Source organism: Mustela erminea, chromosome 2 (genome assembly GCF_009829155.1).
Source record: "Mustela erminea isolate mMusErm1 chromosome 2, mMusErm1.Pri, whole genome shotgun sequence".
NCBI classification, from domain to species: domain Eukaryota; kingdom Metazoa; phylum Chordata; class Mammalia; order Carnivora; family Mustelidae; genus Mustela; species Mustela erminea.
Window position 1 is genome coordinate 115,032,921 of NC_045615.1, and position 19,367 is coordinate 115,052,287.

The 19,367-nt window shown below is 41.4% G+C and overlaps 1 protein-coding gene across 2 annotated transcripts in view; it reads right to left on the minus strand.

The window, feature by feature from the left end:
• Positions 1-19,367, minus strand: part of ADGRA3 (adhesion G protein-coupled receptor A3) — a 124,967-nt gene that overhangs the window by 76,547 nt on the left and 29,053 nt on the right. The window contains exons 2-3 of one of the 2 annotated variants that reach the window (XM_032333984.1): positions 12,140-12,211; positions 10,376-10,645 (exon numbers count right to left, since the gene is read on the minus strand). In XM_032333984.1, coding sequence (XP_032189875.1) covers positions 10,376-10,645; positions 12,140-12,211 — 342 coding nt within the window. The remainder of the gene's footprint in view (positions 1-10,375; positions 10,646-12,139; positions 12,212-19,367) is intronic. The other variant, XM_032333985.1, reaches the window with a different exon arrangement.

Below are 19,367 nucleotides of genomic sequence, written 5' to 3' on the forward strand. Positions count from 1 at the left end.
GAAGCCAGGAGTGGCTTCCAGTCACCTCTCAGGCACATGTCATCAGACTATGCACAGAAACTCTTTGCAACTTCTCTTGTCCTTCCTTCTCCCTTATTTACCTAACAGTGGCAACACCTTGGTGTTATAAGGAAGTGTGTGACATCTCCTTATAAATACACATGGCATAGGGCTGCACACAGAGTTGGTAAAACCATCCAGAACCGCAGAGCAACGCCCACTACAAACCACCTCACCAGGTCCTCTAGTCCCTTACTTACTGGAGACTTAAAAGTCTTCCTAGAGGCACCTGGGTGGCTCAGTAGGTTAAAGTCTCTGCCTTCGGCTCAGGTCATGATCCCAGGGTCCTGGGAAAGAGCCCCACGTCGGGCTCTCTGCTCTGTGGGGAGCCTGCTTTCCTCTCTCTCTGCCTGCCTCTCTGCCTACTTGTGATCTCTATCAAATAAATAGATAAAATCTTTTTTAAAATTTTTATAAATAAATAAATAAAAGGCCTTCCTAGAAGTGTGTCTTGAGCCACCGGTGCCACCTGTTAGCATGACACTGATGTGACATGTCTCTGGGATCTTCTATAATGATTGCCCCATCATGGGATGTTAGCCTGAGCCCAAACAGTCTATAAACTAGAGAAAAATCCAGCGTATACCTTTTTCAAACCACACCAACTCAGAAAGTGTCTGACTTTTCTTGTCTACCTGTGCTGAAGAGAAGCACCCCAAGCAAGTCTTACTGTAGTGTGCACCGACCCATATTATTTTCTTCCATCCAGTGAAAGGAAGCACATTCAATTTTACCATCACATCAGCTAATGAAAACTACCTGATGTATGGCCTGCTTCATAACATGCTTTTTTTTTTCTAATGGTTCATTCAAAGTATTGATATATACTAATGACAACACTGGGTTTAGTTTCTGAACAGGTTTCCTGAAAATTTCACAAAAACATCCTGATGAGACTGGCCATCTGCCCTTCGTGGCAGCGGTCATTTATTTACTGTTAAGTCTGGCATCCTTTTTTTTAAGATTTTATTTATTTATTTGACGGAGTGAGAGATAGCACAAGCTGCAGGAGTGGCAGAGGGAGAAGCAGGCTCCCAACTGAGGAGGGAGCCTGATGCAGGAGCCCATCCCAGGACCTTAGGATCACAACCTAAGCCAGTGGCAGACACTTACCCAACTGAGCCACCCAGGCACCCCAAGTCCAGCATTCTTGCTGTGTCACTGACACTGGCTTCCCACACTGGCCATGCTGTTTAATACATGGTGATAGACACTGGTCAGAACACCTCAATAACACTTCTCTGGAAGTAAGTGCAGTCTGTGAACCCCAGAAGCATCATGCTCGACAGCAAATCCTGTTCCCCCTTTCTGGAGTCTTACTCCCAGAGTCACACACCAAGTATTCTTTGCGGGGGGGGGCAGAACTGCCATTCCACTCTCCTCCCCAAATCAGAGCTCTATTTGTCTAAATAATACTGAACCCCCAGTATGTTATAACTCTTAAGAAAAAATAAATAAATAACTGGGGCACCTGGATGACTCAGTTAAGAATCACCCTTCGGCTCAGGTCGGGATCCCAGGATCCTGGGATTGAGCCCCGCATCGGGCTCCTTGCTCAGCAGTATGTCTCCTTCTCCCTCTTCCTCTGCCACTCCCCCTGCTTGTGAACTCTCTCTCTAATAAATAAAATCTTAAAAAAAATAACCATTAAGCATAAAATCTATGCTCTGATTACCATTACTAAGTATTTCATTGATCAGAACTCAGATTTGCTATTCCACAAGAAAACAGCTTTGTCAATGCTGGCAACTGACCTAACTTTTTGGGTTTGGGTTTTTGTTTTGTTTTGGGTTTTTTTTTTTTTGGTTTTTGGTTTTTGGTTTTTGTTTTGTTTTGGTACCACAGCCTCTAAGATAGTTTTTTTCAATAAAGTAAGCGAAAATATCTAAAAAGGCCAGGTAGCTTCACAAAATGGAACTGGACAGTAACAAAAGTTTCAAGAGATATTCAGGTAAACTCACCAATCCTACCCTTCTCTCTGAATTTCTAATCAGCTTTTAAGTTCTCCTCTTAACTAAGGAGTAAAGAAAGAGATGTCCTTGGTGTAGCAACTTGAAGAGAAAAAGAAAACCAGACAGAGAGTAAGTTCCCTGCTACAAATGCCGTGGCCTCAGCATCCCTTATCCCCAAAACCTGCCAGGGGCCCAAATGGCTCCGGAGGCAGACAGCAAGCCTAGGATGGCTGCCCCCCCGACCCGCCATTCTGTCCCGCAGCCTTTCTCTCAGCTGGCTGACTCCTAAGATCCACTCCAGGGAAGTCAGAACTGAAGGGCATAAGGGATGCTGAGAAGAACCGCCGCCCCATGAGAGAGGGGAGCAAGAGCAGCCCGGCCTCTAGGGGGATAAGGATGAAGTGTGCTCCCCCAGGAAAGCACCACACACCGGCCCTCTCATTGTCCCACTCCCTGATCTGTGAGATTTCTCAGACCACCACTCAAATGAACCACCTGAACCCAAAATTCCATCTCAGGACCTGCTCCTGGGAAAACCCAGATGAAGACACTGGCCCTCTAACATGAAAGGCCCCAGCGCCAGGCCAAGCATGCACATCTAGGGCACAGACCTCAGGAGACTCTACCCACCCGCTCTGTTTTGAGGGCCAGAGGAGAAAGGGGAAGACTGTCAGTCATTGAAAAATTCAAAACCTTAAAAAATAAATAAATAAAATGCATTCCTATTGGGGGGGAGAAAATTCAAAACCTTTAGAGTAGGTGGAGGTGAGGAAGGAAAGCATATAAGAAAGGTTCCAGAATTTAACAATGATAACTCAAACTATGACTGCTATCAATTATTTTATGTTTAATTGCTGTGCCAAACATTTTTTTTAGGTTTTGCGGTTTTGGGTTTTTTTTGTTCTTTTTTTTTTTTTTTTTTTTTTAGGTTTTTTTTGCTGTCTTCTCCCTTGCACTGTAGAGAAGCACACCTACTTCTCTCATAGACCATCTGGTACAGACAGTGCTCCAGAATCCCCAACACCACTCTTCCAGGTATGGCTCTGGATCAACCTCCAACCAGGTTTTTTAAACACTGTAGTCTTAGTAACTTGGCAGGATTACATGAACCCAGTCCAACTAAACTTAGGGCCTGGGGCAGTGGAGAAGAGATAGATGCAGACACGGAATGGCCACTTCCATTGGTTTAATTAGAGGTCAAGAGGTAACCCCAAGACCCTCTTGCTACCATGATTTAAGAGCTTGTGTAGGGGGCACCTGGCTGGCTCAGTAGATCAAGTATGTAACTCCTGACCGCAGGGTCATGAATTTAAGCCCTGTGTTGGGTGCAGAGCTTACTTAAAAAATAAATAAATAAATAAATAAGAGCCTGTCTAATGAAGCCAAAAGATAGGAAAAGAATTAATGCTGAGCCCCTGGATCCAGCCAAGCCTGAAGTCCAGCTCTAACTCTTTGGTCTCCTCAGTTACACAAATCACTAATTTCAGCAAGTTGGTATCTATCACCTACCATTCCATTAAGCTCTCAGAATCAATCCCAAAAGATAGGATTCTGGCTGCAGATAAAAAACTCACATGCAAAAAGATTATGAAACTAGGCCCAATTCTGAGTGGCCAAGCCAGAAGTCAGGATTTAAACACATCTTTCTGACTGACAATAGTGGAGATTTACTAAAGGAACTGAGTCAATTTACACCTAGAGCAAGAGGGAGACAGATAAAGCAAACATGCCAAGAAATTGGCAATGGTTAAATCAAAGTGCTAGAGATACCATTCTTTCAAATTCTCCGCATGTTTGATAACTTTTATTCATTGAAAAAAGCTATTAGCTGTGGTACTGTCCAGCCTTCCAGCCTTGTGGGAAAGCCATTCCCCTCTCCCTCCTCCTCGCCATCATCACGCCCACACAGAGCTGGCTGCTGTCCTCTCTCCTCTCATCTACGCTCCATTTAAAGTGACTTTCCTGGGGTGCCTGGGAGGCTCAGTCAATTACGTGTCTGCCTTCAGCTCGGGTCGTGATCCCGGGGTCCTGGGATCACGTCCTGTGTTGAGCTCCCTGCTCAGCAGAGAATCTGCTTCTCCCTCTCCCTCTGCCACTCTCCACTACTTGTGCTCTAGCTCACACTCTCACTCTCTCTCTCAAATGAATAAAAAATCTTTTATAAATAAACTATAAATAAATAAATAAAGTGATCTTCCCAAGCATAAAACTGAACATGTACTGGTTAAAACCTCTAAGAGCTCCAGCTCCCTCAGAATAAAGTCCAGACTTTAAAGTAACTTACAAGCCCCTCCACGGCCCTGGCCCTACCTGACATCCCACTCTGCTCCACACTTTTCTTTTAACACTTAGCCAGCCTTTCTCTCTTCATATTACTAGTCATATTTCAAGACATTTTTAGAAAGAGTCCTATTTCTCTCACCTCCAGACCTTGGCACACGGTTGCTCTGCCCTTGACATACACACTCTCCCCCAGCATCTAGCCTCACCTCTATCCTGGTTTTCTTGCCTGACTAACTCCTACAAATCCTTTACACCTTGAACAGCATTCCTCTTTCAAAAAAAAAAAAAAAAAAAAAAAAAATTCTCTGAATAACAGTGCCCTGTATTTTCTCTGCTGTGGCCCTTGTCACTCTCTACTGATTGCTTAAACCACCTTCACGGAGAGAACAAAGCTCCACCCAGGCAGGGTCTACGTCCATCTATTCAGTTGAGAGGGACTGACAGACATTACAGAGTGCAGATGGACACGGCTATGGTCTGGATGTTTGTGTCCTCCCAAAATTCGTATTTTGAAATCCTACCTCCCAGAGTGATGGAATTATGAGGGGGGGCCTCTGAGAGGTGATTAGGTCATGAGAGCCAAGATCTAATGCATGAGATTGATGCCTTTATAAGAGAGACCCCAGAGTGTCCTCTTCCCCTTCCGCCATGTGAGGTTACAGCCAACTAAGAAGCAGTCACTCACTGAACAATGAATCTGCTGGCACCTTGATCTTACCCTTCTCAGCTTCCAAAACTAAAATGTTTGTTGAAAAATAAATGTTTGTTGTTTGCAAGCTACCCCATTATGGTATTTTGTGACAGCAGCCAGATGAAGACAGTTGATAAATGGATAAAAAAACTACATCATGGCTGAGAGACAGAATTATGTTACCTGACCTTCACTACAAAAGTCTTTTTGGTAAATTACAGCTAGCTACAAAATCATTATGATATTCATAAACTCAGGCAACACAGAGACAGCTGCATCTCACTCATAACTACTTACATTTCTCAATAAAGGCAGAGGGTCATGAGGCCTGCAATTGACCTTCACGTAATTTGGCAAATGTGTGGTATGTGTAGGCACGTTCCAAGAGAAAGCAAAAAAATGATAGCGAATCATTACTAATTATTGCATCTGGGTAAACAAATTGGTGATATGGGAGATTACTACATTAATTCTTTAAATGTGTTATGTTTTAAAATTTTCATTAATAAAAATTGGTTTTTGTTTCCAACTTTTTAAGTCCCAGGAAGTAAAATTAATCTTCAGGCCCAACCTATTAGTGTCTGTCTCCCCCTGGCCCAAATGATCCCCATCCTACACCTCGAAGAGAAATGATATTTTAGGAGAAAGTTCAGTTGACATATTTTTGACTTGTATTGGATAAGCAAAATAGCTCTGCAAACAAAAATATATGTCAGTTCCATTTTTTTTAAAACATATGTTTCCCTTTTCAGATTTTAAACCACATCTACAACAAGCACTGATTTAGCTAAAGCAGTCCATAAATCTGTGGCCAATGATGTACTACATGTGTTTCTACATTATACCGCTCATGAATAACTGAAAACTGTAATATGATTTAAAGATACACTTTTTCTTTAATAATAAAAACTCCTTGACATATTATATAATACTTAATAATAGCCATATTAATCAGGCATTGCCAAAAGATATTTAGAGCTAGATTCTTTCATTTAACATCTCCCCTTCCCTTACCAATCACAGCTTCCCTAGGGAACTAGAGTTGAACTTTAGGGTCTATTGCTACATCCAACTATGCTGGAGCATTAAAACATAAATGAAAAAGTGCCCAAGAATTGCTGAAACAAAATTAAAGCAGTGTGTTAATAGTTCCTAGAAAACAGAATGAACTCCTTTAGGAAAGAATGTCAAGTGTAGCAGAAAAGACACTTTTTTAAATTGCAAGTATCAGAAACGTCTTCTCAAAAAGGTTTCAGCAATAAAGGAAATTCTCTGGCATTAAGGGAAATAAAGACCTAGAACAGCGTAAGTGGTTTCTCCATGTTTCTCTGACCTTCCCAGAAAGTCAACTCGGCCTTCAGGCTGACCCTCAATCGTGAAAGGCTATGTCAAGGTCCACAAACCACCTCCAAGCACAAAGTCATGACAAAGAATGGATTCTTTATTCCTTTATTCCTCAGGAGCCAGGAAAACTTTCTCAAAGCCCCATGGCTAAACATCCCTCATCACTCTTACTGGCTCCGGCTGGCCCTGGCAACAGCTAGAAAGAGATGCTATGGTGACCTGGACCCATCATTTGGGATAGAACAGAAGCTTTGGAGTCAAACACATTGCTGGTATGTCATTTTAGTGTCAGTAATAAGTCTATAGAGGAATGTCACTAAATAAATAACAAGAACCACAATACTCTAGGGGCACTTGGGTGGCTCGGACAGCTAAGAGTCCGACTTTTGGTTTCAGCTCAGGTTAAGATCTCAGCAGTAGTGAGATCAAGCCCTGAGTTGGGCTCTGCGCTGAGTGGGGAATCTGCTTAAAGATTCTCTCCCTCTGACCCCCACCACCAACCACCGCCACTCGCATGCTCACTCTCACTCTCTCAAATAAATAAACCTTTAAAAAAAAAAAAAGAGGAAGAATCACAATACACTAAAATGAAGGATATGTGCACCCAGGCTTGTTTTATTATATCAGAGAGGGAGTGAGGGAGAGAAAATGAATCCCCTTAAGAAGCTATCCTTCAAATCAAAGGAACTGACGGAGGCAGCTTGACGTGCAGATTTCCTTAATCTCTGAAGTGTACTTGCTAGTTAATTAAACGCAACCAGCCTTTAATGAGAAGGAAGCCCATGCAAGGGGCACTGATGAGGAGACCTCCAGTCCCAGTGGGGAACTGTGGAAGCGAACATAGAGCAGCCGAGGGGTCACCCCTCCTGAAAGGTGGGGTGGTCAGGTGGTTGTCCACCATCTGCTCTCAGGCATTGGTTGAGGGTTCCCAGGGCAGAGGGGAGTGGTTTTCAGCCCAGTGCTGGAGCACCGAATGCTCTCAGGCTCACATATTGAAGACCTAAGGAGAAACGTGCAGGAAGGACAAGCAGTGAAGGAATAAAATCAGACACTCCAAAAATTTTGAAACTGATGTCATTTACAAAAACCTCAAGTCACTTAAGAAGCTAGCTAGGTCTTCAGTCCAGAACTCAACTTAACTAGCCCAGACCCTAAATAAGTCACTTACTGCCAGCTCTTTGCAAACAACCACATCTCTTTGCTCAACAAGGGCTAGTCTGCTGTTCCCCCTGGGAAACTCTACAGGACTGTCCTAGCCCATGTGCCTCAATGGCTATGTGACCAGTTCTTCTGCCCCTATATTGCAATGGGCCCTGGGAAATTTCAAGGGTTTGCTTCTTCTCCAGGAAAGAGGCTTCAAAGGCCCTTTGCCCTTAGATTCAGAACCATATATTGGTTTTATTACATGGTCTTTTCCCCTGTCCTTTCCCTAAACCAATAGGGATGGGGAAGCAAAGAGAGACCCTTCTTAGGGACTCACCAACATATAAGATCTTTCTACATTCCCTCTCACTCCCCAGTGAGCCCATAGAATATATATCTAGAAAAGGAGGAAGTTCCTCTTATGTTTCCTTTTCTCAAATTTCTTTTCTGTATTGGACTTGGTAAGACTTTTGGAACTCAATAGCCAAAAACTGAGTCCTTTTTCTCTGTTCTTTCATCCCTTCCAAGGCAGAATAATTAGGAATTAGGAACAGGCAAAGAAAACAGACATTAGCAAATCTACAAAAATGTTACATCATTGTCTTAAGAATTGTCCCCTCCAAAACTTCTTGTTGAAGTCCAAACGCTTCTTCCCTGGAAATGGGACTGCATTTGGAGATGGGTTCTTTAAAGAGGTAATAAACTCAAAAATGATGACATTGGAGTGGGCCCTAATTCAATGTGACCAGTGTTTTTATAAGAGGAGGAAATGTGGACACACACACACACACACACACACACACGAAACACCATGGCAAGACACAGGGAGAAGAAAGCCATCTACAAGCCAAGGAGAAAGGCCCGGAACAGATCCTTTCCCCAAAGCCCTACAAGAAACCAACCCTGCCAGTGCCTGGATCTTGAACTTCCAGGCCCCAGAAGTAGAAGGAAATAAATGTCTGCTGCTTGAGGCCCCCAGTCTGTGGTATCTTGTTACAGCAACCATGAGCAGTCTGGTAACAGCCACTGCATTCACACAGCTTGTGTCTGATACACAGAGAACCCAAAGTCCTCAAGTCTCTGCAGGGTCTTGGAAGAGAAGACCCCTAAGATATTTCACAGATTTATGATGAGATCCCAAGCAAACTAGAGTACATGAACAGAATCCTACAGTGACGAAAATCACAGAAGAATACAAAGCTTACAACTCAAAGAACAAAGTTGATTGACATGAAGGAAGGACAAGATAGTCTTTACACAGTGGGACACAGAGGTGGAGTAGGTTAGTTAAAAGTTAGATGACCTGGGGGCACCTGGGTGGCTCAGTGGGTTAAAGCCTCTGCCTTCAGCTCAGGTCATGATCCCAGGGTCCTGCTTCCTCCTCTCTCTCTCTCTCTCTCTGCCTGCCTCTCCACCTACTTGTGATATCTCTCCAAAAAAAAAAAAAAGTTTTAAAAATAAATAAATAAATAAATAAAAATGTGAAAAAGTTAGATGACTTGGTAGAGAGGGAAAATGAGAAAAGCTATGAAAAGAGTAGAAAGAATTAAGAGGTTATTCAAGGAGGTGGCATGGAAATTACAAAATCTATACAGGCTTTAGCTATAACATCAGTACAGCAAATCAGAGAAGAGCAAGGCTGTAGAATGTGTAACTGCGAGAAACACAGTGCTGGGCTACAGGGGAAGGAAAACCTCAAGCCCCCCAAGCCTCCCTCCTTATCACCCTGCACCAACACCGACTTGCCACGCCCACAGAAGATGAATGGAGCTATACCAGGAAAGGCCTGGGAAGACATTCATCAGTATTTGGTCATGAACTCCTCGCAAAAGGTCAAGCCACTGGCTACGGGATTCCTTTGTTTTACCTCTTTTTTAGAGCACAAGATAAACCAAAGACCAGGGAGTTTCCACAAAGGACCAGCCAGCCTCAGCTCTCAGGCCATCTGGGGCCTTTCCAGCTGCTGGTCCCAGCAGGAACCTGCAGGAATAAGGAGTTCTGTCTGAGCTCATGCTCACAAAGACCCTACTGATAGGGCGCTTCCTCTGGAACCCTTGCCCCCTGTCCTTCCTTCTCAAAACCAGACAGGAAGAGCCTAGCCATATTATTTCCTTTTCTTTCTTTCTGTGGTGTGCTGTTCTCCCATGGTGACAGTACGGAGGGCAGGTCCCACACAGCGGCAGTGAGGTCAAGACTCAGGTGTGGGCTTTGAAGGGTCTGTAGGAAATGCAGAGCTTAGGTAAAAATGTTTTCCAACAGAGACGGCCCAGTTCCCAAAGTCATCACTGGGGTCTTAGTCTGTGTATATGTGTATATATATATATACACACACACTCATATATGTAGTACACATACGTATGCATGTGTGAGTCCTATCTATCCTATCTATATCTGTGATCCTACAAAAGAGAGGTGGTGTTCTGGGATTCAGGTATAAACAGACCCTTAGCTAAAAACAATCACAGCAGCATCTTCCTATCACCTAACAGGTGTGGCAACCTGGTATGTTTCTATCCTGTATAGGGATTTCTCATCAATAAATGATGGAAAATAAGTCAGAGACCAAAATGAAATTAAAAAGTATGTGTAAAAAGGGTAGTTATTCACACCCATACTTTGTATGATGTGCATGGATAACCACAGCATCTCTAGCAGCCAAAACGAAAACATGTTTATAAACACAACAGACAACATTTATAACCCAGGCATCCCCGTCATCCTTCCTTGGGGAAAAAGAGATCCCACTGATCCTTCCATTATTAACCAAGCAGCTACTCAGTGCCTGACATTGTGCGACATGCTAAGGCTATCTGTCAAGCACAATGACTTTTCTTACAAGAAACAGAAAGCCCAATGAGAACATACTGCCTCACCTTACTTCAGCAAGGCCCCTCCAGCCTCCCTGCTGCTGACCAAGATGGGCCCTACTCCCTGATCTTTGGTGTGTCGGCTCCGGCCCAAGCCAGTGGCAGCAGTCTCTAGGCTGTGCAACCATCTGTTCTGTTGACAGTAAGGAAATTCCTTTCCCAAAAAGTGCTGAGCAAATCCTGACTCAGTTAAATTGGTCACTGCCCGTTCCTCACCCTGGGCCCATGGAATGTGAGTGAAGGGCCGTCCGCCGTGGAGTCGGGCCTGGGACTTAGGTATGACCGGCCCCTCTGAGGCACATGGCCTACGTGGAACAGCAGGAATAGTTGAATGAAAACAGAAGCAACAAAATCTGAGAATTAAGCACTGAACACTATACACATGTGTCTGTGTACATACATACATATACACGTGTACGTGTACGTATGAAGGTACTGCTACTTCATATATGGAAAAGCGCTATTTTTATATATGTTTATAAAAAATGGAAAAACCTGATTTTAAGACTTTTGATTTAAGGGGCACATGGGTGGCTCAGCTGGGTAAGTGTCTTGACGCTTGATGTCAGCTAAGGTCTTGATCTCAGGGTCATGAATTCAAGCCCCGTGTTGGGCTCAATGCTGCACATGAGGACTACTTTAAAAAAAAAAAAAAACCCTTTTGATTTAAGACATGAGCAATGAAAAGAACAGATAATATAAAAGGATAAATAAAAACTCTTACATACATGCTTAAATAACACATATGTGATCAAAGCAATAATGTCTTGCGGGAGTTTATAGAAACCACTGGGAAAGATGGTCAAGGGAAGACCACACAGAAAGAAAAAGAGTGAAGCAGAGCACAGAGAACCAAGAAAGTAAGGGAAATCTCTAATTTCACAGAACTGGGGAGGCTCACAGTAGAGCTTCCTTATATTACTCAAACCTTACATACATCTGAAATGTTTTTGAGGGGCGTCTGGCTGGCTCAGTCAGCAGAGCATGCAACTCTTGATCTTAGGGTCATGAGTTCAAGCCCCACGTTGGGTGTTTAGCCAACACCAAAGGAAAAAGAAGAAAAAAAAGTCCTAAAATATAATCTTAAATGTATGAGTAATAAGAGGAATTTGAAACGTGATCTAGGACAATCAATCCTAATACAAGCAAATTAAATATGCACTCTGTAAAATCCAAGGCAAAAAAATAAGCACTACTACTAATATATCTGATCATGAACAAAACTAGACCTAATTTCTAAGCAAAGCACAATTATTGCATTCAAAGACATATGAATAACATATCAAAGTTGATCCAAAAAGTTCCCTCCTTTAGGTGTTTAAATTCTACTTGACTATTTTATAAGCCCCACCCACATTTCATGACAGAACTTCGACACAGCATCTCTGCTCCAAAAGCCAGTGGTCAGCAAATCATGATCCCCAGCCCACTTTGCAAATAACATCACCTCAACATCGATTCATTTATTTATTGTCTCTTGCTGCTTTCCCACTATACTGGCAAAACCGAGGCATCGTGAAAGAGACCATATGGCCTACAGAGCCTAAATTATTTACTATCTGGCCCTTTACAGAAAGCTTGCCAACATCCAATTAAATAACTGTTTCTTGAAATTTTATTCTTAAACTTTTTTATAATAAAATTTTGGGAAAACTCCAAATTTTTATTTTAAAAAGTCAGGAGTTCAGGAAAAGACTTAAAATAAAAATGCGGCTAAGTATTATCTTTCACTCAAAGAAAGCTCATAATAAAAAAAATGCAGTAAGTAAAATAATAATAAGATATTAAAAAATACTCACAGTCTTTCAAGGAGACTTAACCCAGAAAATGAGCCATTCTTCAGCTCGGATATTTTATTGTTACTCAGAATCCTAAAAATGACAGGAAAAAAAAGTAAGTTGCAGAATATATGTACACCATCAATATCAAAATAATTTAGCTCCTTATTTTTAAACCTACAAGGAATTCTAAGAAGTCACTTATTAGGCAGTTTTTGAGATGCCTGACAAAAACAGGAGCTTCTTTCTCTGTCTTTGAGAAACCACCTAAAACAGCCCACTCATCTTATCACCTCTTAAATTGTTCCCATCACATTTGACTAAAAATTTTAAGGTAAAAAGGGAGATAAGTGAACAGAAAATAGCTCCCAAGTTCCATATGAGAAGAACACCACATATATTTATATAATTAATCAACTTATATAAGTCGCATACTTACTTAAAAACTAGAAACTTAATGGGAAAAATGTGTCACATGCTATAAAATATTGCTCTTACAAAGAAATAAAGCATCCTCTAGATCTTTCAATGCTGAACATTATTTGTAATTTAACAGTATGCAAATCTACTGTCTCCATGTGTGAAAACATCCTTTACATACCCTAACATACAGACAGCACGGGCAGATCTACTGTAATACTCCATCTGATGTATCAGGACAATGCTCTTAAAGATACGACCGAACACCAAGAATTTCTTTCAAGAAGTCGGAGTCAAGTCACCCGCACGATGGGACTTGCCTAAGAAGACACTCCGTGTTCTTGCTCCCCCTCTAGGCATTGTAGCTATGCGCCCCCTGCAGCTAAAGCACCAATGAAGATTCTCCATAAAGAAAGTGAATGTGCTAAAGCTACCTGATTCAGACATCGAGATAAGAACATGAGAAAACCAAGGCAGAGAAGAATTAACTAGGTTAACGGTCCAAGGGGACCGGAGCAAATGCCAGAACCAGATCACAAACCCAAAAAATCTCGACTGTAAACCTCCCGTTCAACATATGTCAACGTAGGTCCAGAGAGACACGCTGCTGGCCTCATGGGCAGAAAGCTCTGCATCACACACCGTGATGCACTTCAGGGGTGCCCTTCACACGGGGAACAAAGTTGCACAGGGCCCCCTTCCCCCAGATGGTGCAACACAGCAATTCTATGTATATACAAATAACAGAATGCCTCTGGGTCCTTGGAGTTCAGGTATTCATTTTTAGTTTCTCTACTTTCATTATTCTAAATGAAAAACCTTTAATTATTTGTCTTCAAACAAAAATAGCCATTTGACATCTGATTTTCTTTTGATATGAGTGGAATCAAAAACAACATCTCTGTTCAGACTGATTCACCTTTCAGAGCCTATTTTGTGGGATGATTATTAGGAGCTTCTCGAGTCAAGGATACCTGTTTTTGAGCTCAGCTCTCTTGCTTTCAAGTTCCATTGATCTTGGCCAGTCCCTCCACCTCTCTGTAAGCGTTCCTCATTCATAAAACAGGAAGAACAATATCTACCTCATAAACACTAGAAAGAAATTAGGAAACGCATGACACATTCAATGAGTATTAATTAAATTTCAGATTCTGTTTCCTTGGTTCTAAGACACACATCCTCTCTCATTCTAATGTTTCTTGCAATCCAAGTATATTACCGCGTAATATCTTGCCTCTCCCCCAAGACATGGCTAAAACAAGGACAGGGCATTGTCGACCATTGGGACCAAGAAAACAGAAAACATGGTGGTCAAAAACACTACAGTTAAAATACAATACCATTTTCTCTAATCAAAATTACAAAGGTTTTTACAAATGAGGTGGTTGGCTCTGGCAAAAGCAAACTCATTCTCTTTCACAGCCACCAAGGTCACTGAAAAATGCTTTCTCAAGCAGCCCCTCACTGTATCCTCAAGAACCTCCCACCATGCTGCTCAGAACATCATCCCTAAACACGTCCCCAAGTCTGACAAGAAGGATACCCTGTGACCTTATTTCAGCATTATGTAAGAGGAAGAGTAAAATGATGGCACATTCAAAGAAAACTTCAAGCGTCCATTAAAAAAGGATTCTTTTAGAGGAAAGTTGATAAAAAGGAAAATGCTCGCACTTAGTTCAGAGGCAAACAAAATTGGTATCACTGATTGAAAGAATCTCTGCAGAGATAAAAAATAAAAAACTTAAAAATTAAAAAAAAACAACCAAAAAAGACTGGGAAAAAACACACCCTAATGGATCAACACCTTGGTGATGAGGCTTCTTTGAGTTTCTCTTACTCTCTATAATCTTGTACTGCCTTTTGAAATATCTAGCAGACAATTCTTACTATTAAATATTTTCTCTGATTATTAAAAACATAAGAAACTTCCTAACCAGGGAGAGTCTGAAATTGAGTTAATTTTGCATATAATTCTATCTTAGAAATAAACACTGAAGGAATACTTTAAGCTTTGAGATTAAAGGCTCACATTTATTTATATTCAAGAAATGTTTATGCAGCTACAGTTTGCAACTTAAGAGGCACTATGAATAGACACTAAAAGTAGAGGGATGAACAATGGTGTGGAGATCCAAAGCCCAGGTTTTAACGGAGACTCCCCCGCCTCAGCAGTAAGTGATTGAGGCCACCTCTCTAGTTGAACTTCAATATCACCACTTACAAGATGGAAAAAATCAGACCAGAATGACCACCAAGTTCCCTTGTAGCTTCTTGTAATTTTCTGTATTCATATTCTCATGAGCAAAACTGCTGAACCCGATGGTGACTGAGAATTTATCACCGATAAACTGAGAACTAAAGAAACAAAGGAAAACTACGCAGGCTACCAGGTAACAGACTCAGTGACAGGACTGCCCTGTGTATGGTGAAGAATGATTCCCAAATATGGAGGGAGCTTATGAAAAACTGTCAGGGCGCCAGCTGAATTACACTCGGTACTGTTGCAGCTAAAGGACTGTCGTTGGCTCAGTCGTAAAGGCTTTAGTACAATAAATGATAGATTTTATTGAGAAGAGTAAAAAGGAAGACATTTCATCACACTTAAAAAGTTATAACTGTAACCTTAAAAATACAGTTTACAACCTCATGTTAATATATTCAGTCTATCCATTACTTGGTGTGTTTAAGGATTTTGTGCAAGAAAACAGGATCGGTATGAATAAATCTACTCTGCAGACAGTTTTTATACTCGATTTTGAGACTGGAGACTGTGGAGCGAGCAAATGCATAATCTCACGTATCATTATAAACCTAAAACCCATTCTAATCAATATTTTTGCTGACATCTTTGAAATTTCAAACTTTCTAGGACGTAACTGAATGTAAAGTATAAAACTTGACCAAAGTTATAAAGCTTATGTATACCCATTTCTGTTCTCTACTAGCGACATTTTAACACCACCTGATCTATAGACAATGCTTAGGAACGCGATGCTGGGCTCCTGCCTCTTGAATTTAAACACTGTAAGAAGACTTTGACGTCCATTATTACATTTAACACAGTATCAGGTTAGTTCAATATATCATTTTGGCTGAAACATGAAAAAAGGAATAAGACCTAATGTAGACATGTTTAAAAAAAAAAATCAAAAGTTTATGGAGCAGAAATAATTAAAATTAAGTATTACAAGTTCTCAGTCACTTGCTCTTTCAAGTCCCAGAATGGAATGCTAGGCACAGCACCCACACCCTGGATGGCAGAAGGCACAGAATAATTTTCCTTTAGAGAGGAATTGAAAATACATGTCAAGAGCTCTAAATATTCAAATCAAACATTAGTAATATAATTAGTAATATAATTCTTGAACTAGTAATATAATATAAGTCGACCCCTGGAGAAGAAAATAAGTAAAACAATCAAATAGTGCTCTTACAATGGCTCGAATGGTGGCACTCCAAAAGATATGCCCACCCAGAACCCAGGACTATGACCTTAATGAGAAAAGGATGTTTGCAGATGTAATGAAGCTGAAAGTTTCAAGATGAGATCATCCTCAATTAGTGTGGGCCTTAAATCCAGTGACAAGTATCCTTAGAAAAGAAAGGGGGAAGACTAAGAGACTGCCATATTTAAAACAAGGGCAGTCTCATACAGACAAAAAAAAAAAGAGAGAGAAAATGAAAGGCAGACAGATTTAGAAACTACAATAACTAAAGATTTTCTAGAACTAAGGAGTAAAGAGGACTACATTTTTAAAATCATAAACCATGTTAAAAGATAAGCAACAAATACTTATGACTATTACCAAAAACAAAGGCCTCATTTCCCAAATATATAAAGAGCTCTTTAAAAAAAAATCCCCAGTAGAAAAACTAGCAAAGGCCATAAAAAGACAGTTCAGTGAAAGTAAACACAAATGGATCATAATCGTATGAAGGGATATACAACCACAATCATGAGAGAAATGCAAATTAAAACTAAAACAAGATACCATAATTCACTTAAGGAGTGCAAGAAAAACGTGATAACACATTTTATAATCAGAGGGAAACCACCACTCATAGTCTCCTCTCAATCAATATAATCATTATGGAAGGCAAAAGTACAAATGCATTTACAACCTTTGATCCATTAATTCCCCTTCTGGAAATTTATCCCAAAGACAAATTTGCAATTGTGCTATATACATGTTATATATTAAATCATGCAATTATATACTTAGACAACACAATTATTCATTGCACTATTATTTGTGAAACTTAATGACTGGATATTTAGGTTGATTCCAGGAATAGAGGATTGGTTCTGATGAAATACAGGACCTACAAAATGGGATAGCAGATGAGGGGCTGCAGAATGGGAAGAGAGAATGCTCTTTAGGCATTCACACAGAAAGTTCAAAGACATACTAAGGACTGAAGGTATACATTTACATTTTAAAATTCTCCATCCCTCGACATCTCGGATTTGCTCAAGCAACAGAAACTGTAGTAACACAAACTGATTCTGCACTAGATTTATTATGTAGAGTAATACTTGCTATTGCTACATCTTTATCAAATACAAAAGGGGCGCCTGGATGGCTCAGTCAGTTAAGCGGCTGCCTTCGGCTCAGGTCATGATCCCAGGGTCCTGGGACAGAGCCCTGAATTGGGCTCCCTGCTCAACCGGGAGCCTGTTTCTCCCTCTCCCTGCAGTTCTGCCTACTTGTGCTCTCTATCTCTCTGTCAAATAAATAAAATCTTAAAAAAAAAAAATAAAACCAGACAATATGGCTAGGCTAAGCTTCTGAGACACTTTCATAGGCACATGTTCTAAAAATTTAGGACCACCTGTGATAAGCTAAAATCAGTTATGCTAACTCCTCATAAGTCCCTTTTGGTGCTTTGCTTCATTTATCCTGCTAATGAAAACTGGTTACTCCCACGTTCGCTGAAGTCCTAGTCCAGGGGGTGGCCCAATCCAACCCACCACCTGTCTGGACAGCCTGTGGGCTTCTAAGAATGGTGTTTACATTTTTAATGGTTGGGGAAAAAAAAAAAATCAAAAGAATGGTATTTTATGATACATGAAAATTCCATAAAACATAAATTTCCATGTTTTTAAAATATTTTTGGCAAACGACCATGCCCATTTGTTCACATACTGTCTGCGGCAGCTTTCCTGCGATGACGGCAGAGTGGAGTAGTGTCAACAGAGGCTGTCGTGGCCAAGAAAGCCTAAAATATTTACTATCTGGCCCTTTACGGAGAAAGAGAAAGTCTGTCAAGGCCTGTTTTAGCACACTCTGTCCCAGTTTATTCTTTGGTTTCCGGCAAATGAAAATCAAGTGTTCTTTTCTAAATTAATTCTTCCTAGCAAGTAAGAGTAAGTATTAACTAGATGGCAAAACTCATCAATTTGAGAAATCTTTGTATTAAAATCACATTTAATTCAGCACACCATCGGTAACATGCACATTCTGTCCGAAATATTAGCAGTCTGTTTGCCAATGTGTCCCCAGTTCTTGATGCATCCCTTCATTCAGCTCTGCAGAGAAAATTCTGGGTGGTGGGCTTTAGTTCCAGTGCGTCAAACGATGTTTTGCCCACCAACTCTGCCACATCACCTTGTTTTAACAAGGACTTTGCAGTTGGTGAAATTCCTGTACAGGGACTTGTGTATTTGCCGTGTCTCCCGCGACTGGGTGAAATCCGTGTGGGGATCTTTCTGAAACTGACCATCTCTGCATCCCCACGAGAATGGATCTAACAGTGAACACGTGAGTCCATCGTGCAACCCCTCCTTATACGGCTGTTCTCAGTTACTCTTCAGAAACGCCCTACGACATCAGTATTATTTTCCTTAAAACTAAAATTTGCAGGGCGCCCGGGAGGCTCGGTTGGTTAAGCGTCTGCCTTCAGCTCCTGATCCCAGGGTCCTTGCTCAACGGGGAGCCTGCTTCTCCCTCTCCCTCTCCCCCTACTCCTATGCTAATAAATAAAATCTTTAAAAACAAATAAAATAAAACTAAAACCTGTGAGTTTGGGGACTTGTCCAGGTTCAGAATTCAAACCAAGTGGCACAGTTAAGATTCGAATGACGCCAGGTACTTAATAAGACACTCTGGTGGCCATGGAGGTGCACTCCTCAGATCTTCCTTCAAGAGAGACCCTGCAAAGGAGGTGGTTAGCAGAGAACTTCCAGCTGCAGCTGTCCCGGGGATCTGCCTCAGTTTAGAAGCAAAGTCCGCCCACTTTGTAAACAATGCCAGCCAAGGACTCAGCACAGCGGGGTGACAGATTCTCCATTCCTGGCCAGCACAGACTCCCCAAGGGGCGATCTCTGCAGCAGCACTGGCCCAGACTTCGGCACAACTGTCCTGTCCAACCGTTGTTCCTTTCCTCTCTCCTTTCACAGAGGCCAGCTCTGCATCCCAGTCTGAAGGGTCGCATGCCCACGTCTGCTTCATTTCCCTTCATCTTCCAGATGCAACTCCAGCAGCACAAATCTTGTACTTCTAACCTCTGCTTAACACTTGGCTGTGCTTCCCAAAGGATCCAACTGGCAAGACGCCCAGAATATCTTTTCAATAAATGAATAAAATAAAAATATGGCTGGGTTTAAGGTTCTGCATTCAAAGATCCCTCTTAAGGAACTAATAACACAGCATCTACAATGTACCCAATGTCCCAGCTTCCTATGGTACAGACGAGGAGAATAAACCTCGGTGCTGTTCTCACGACTTCCTCTCTCTGAAGCTTAAGGAATTTATTTTGGGGGGGGGGAATAAAAAATTCTACCAGAATCTATCTAGTTCGTGTCTTTTAATACTGCAATACAAGTGCC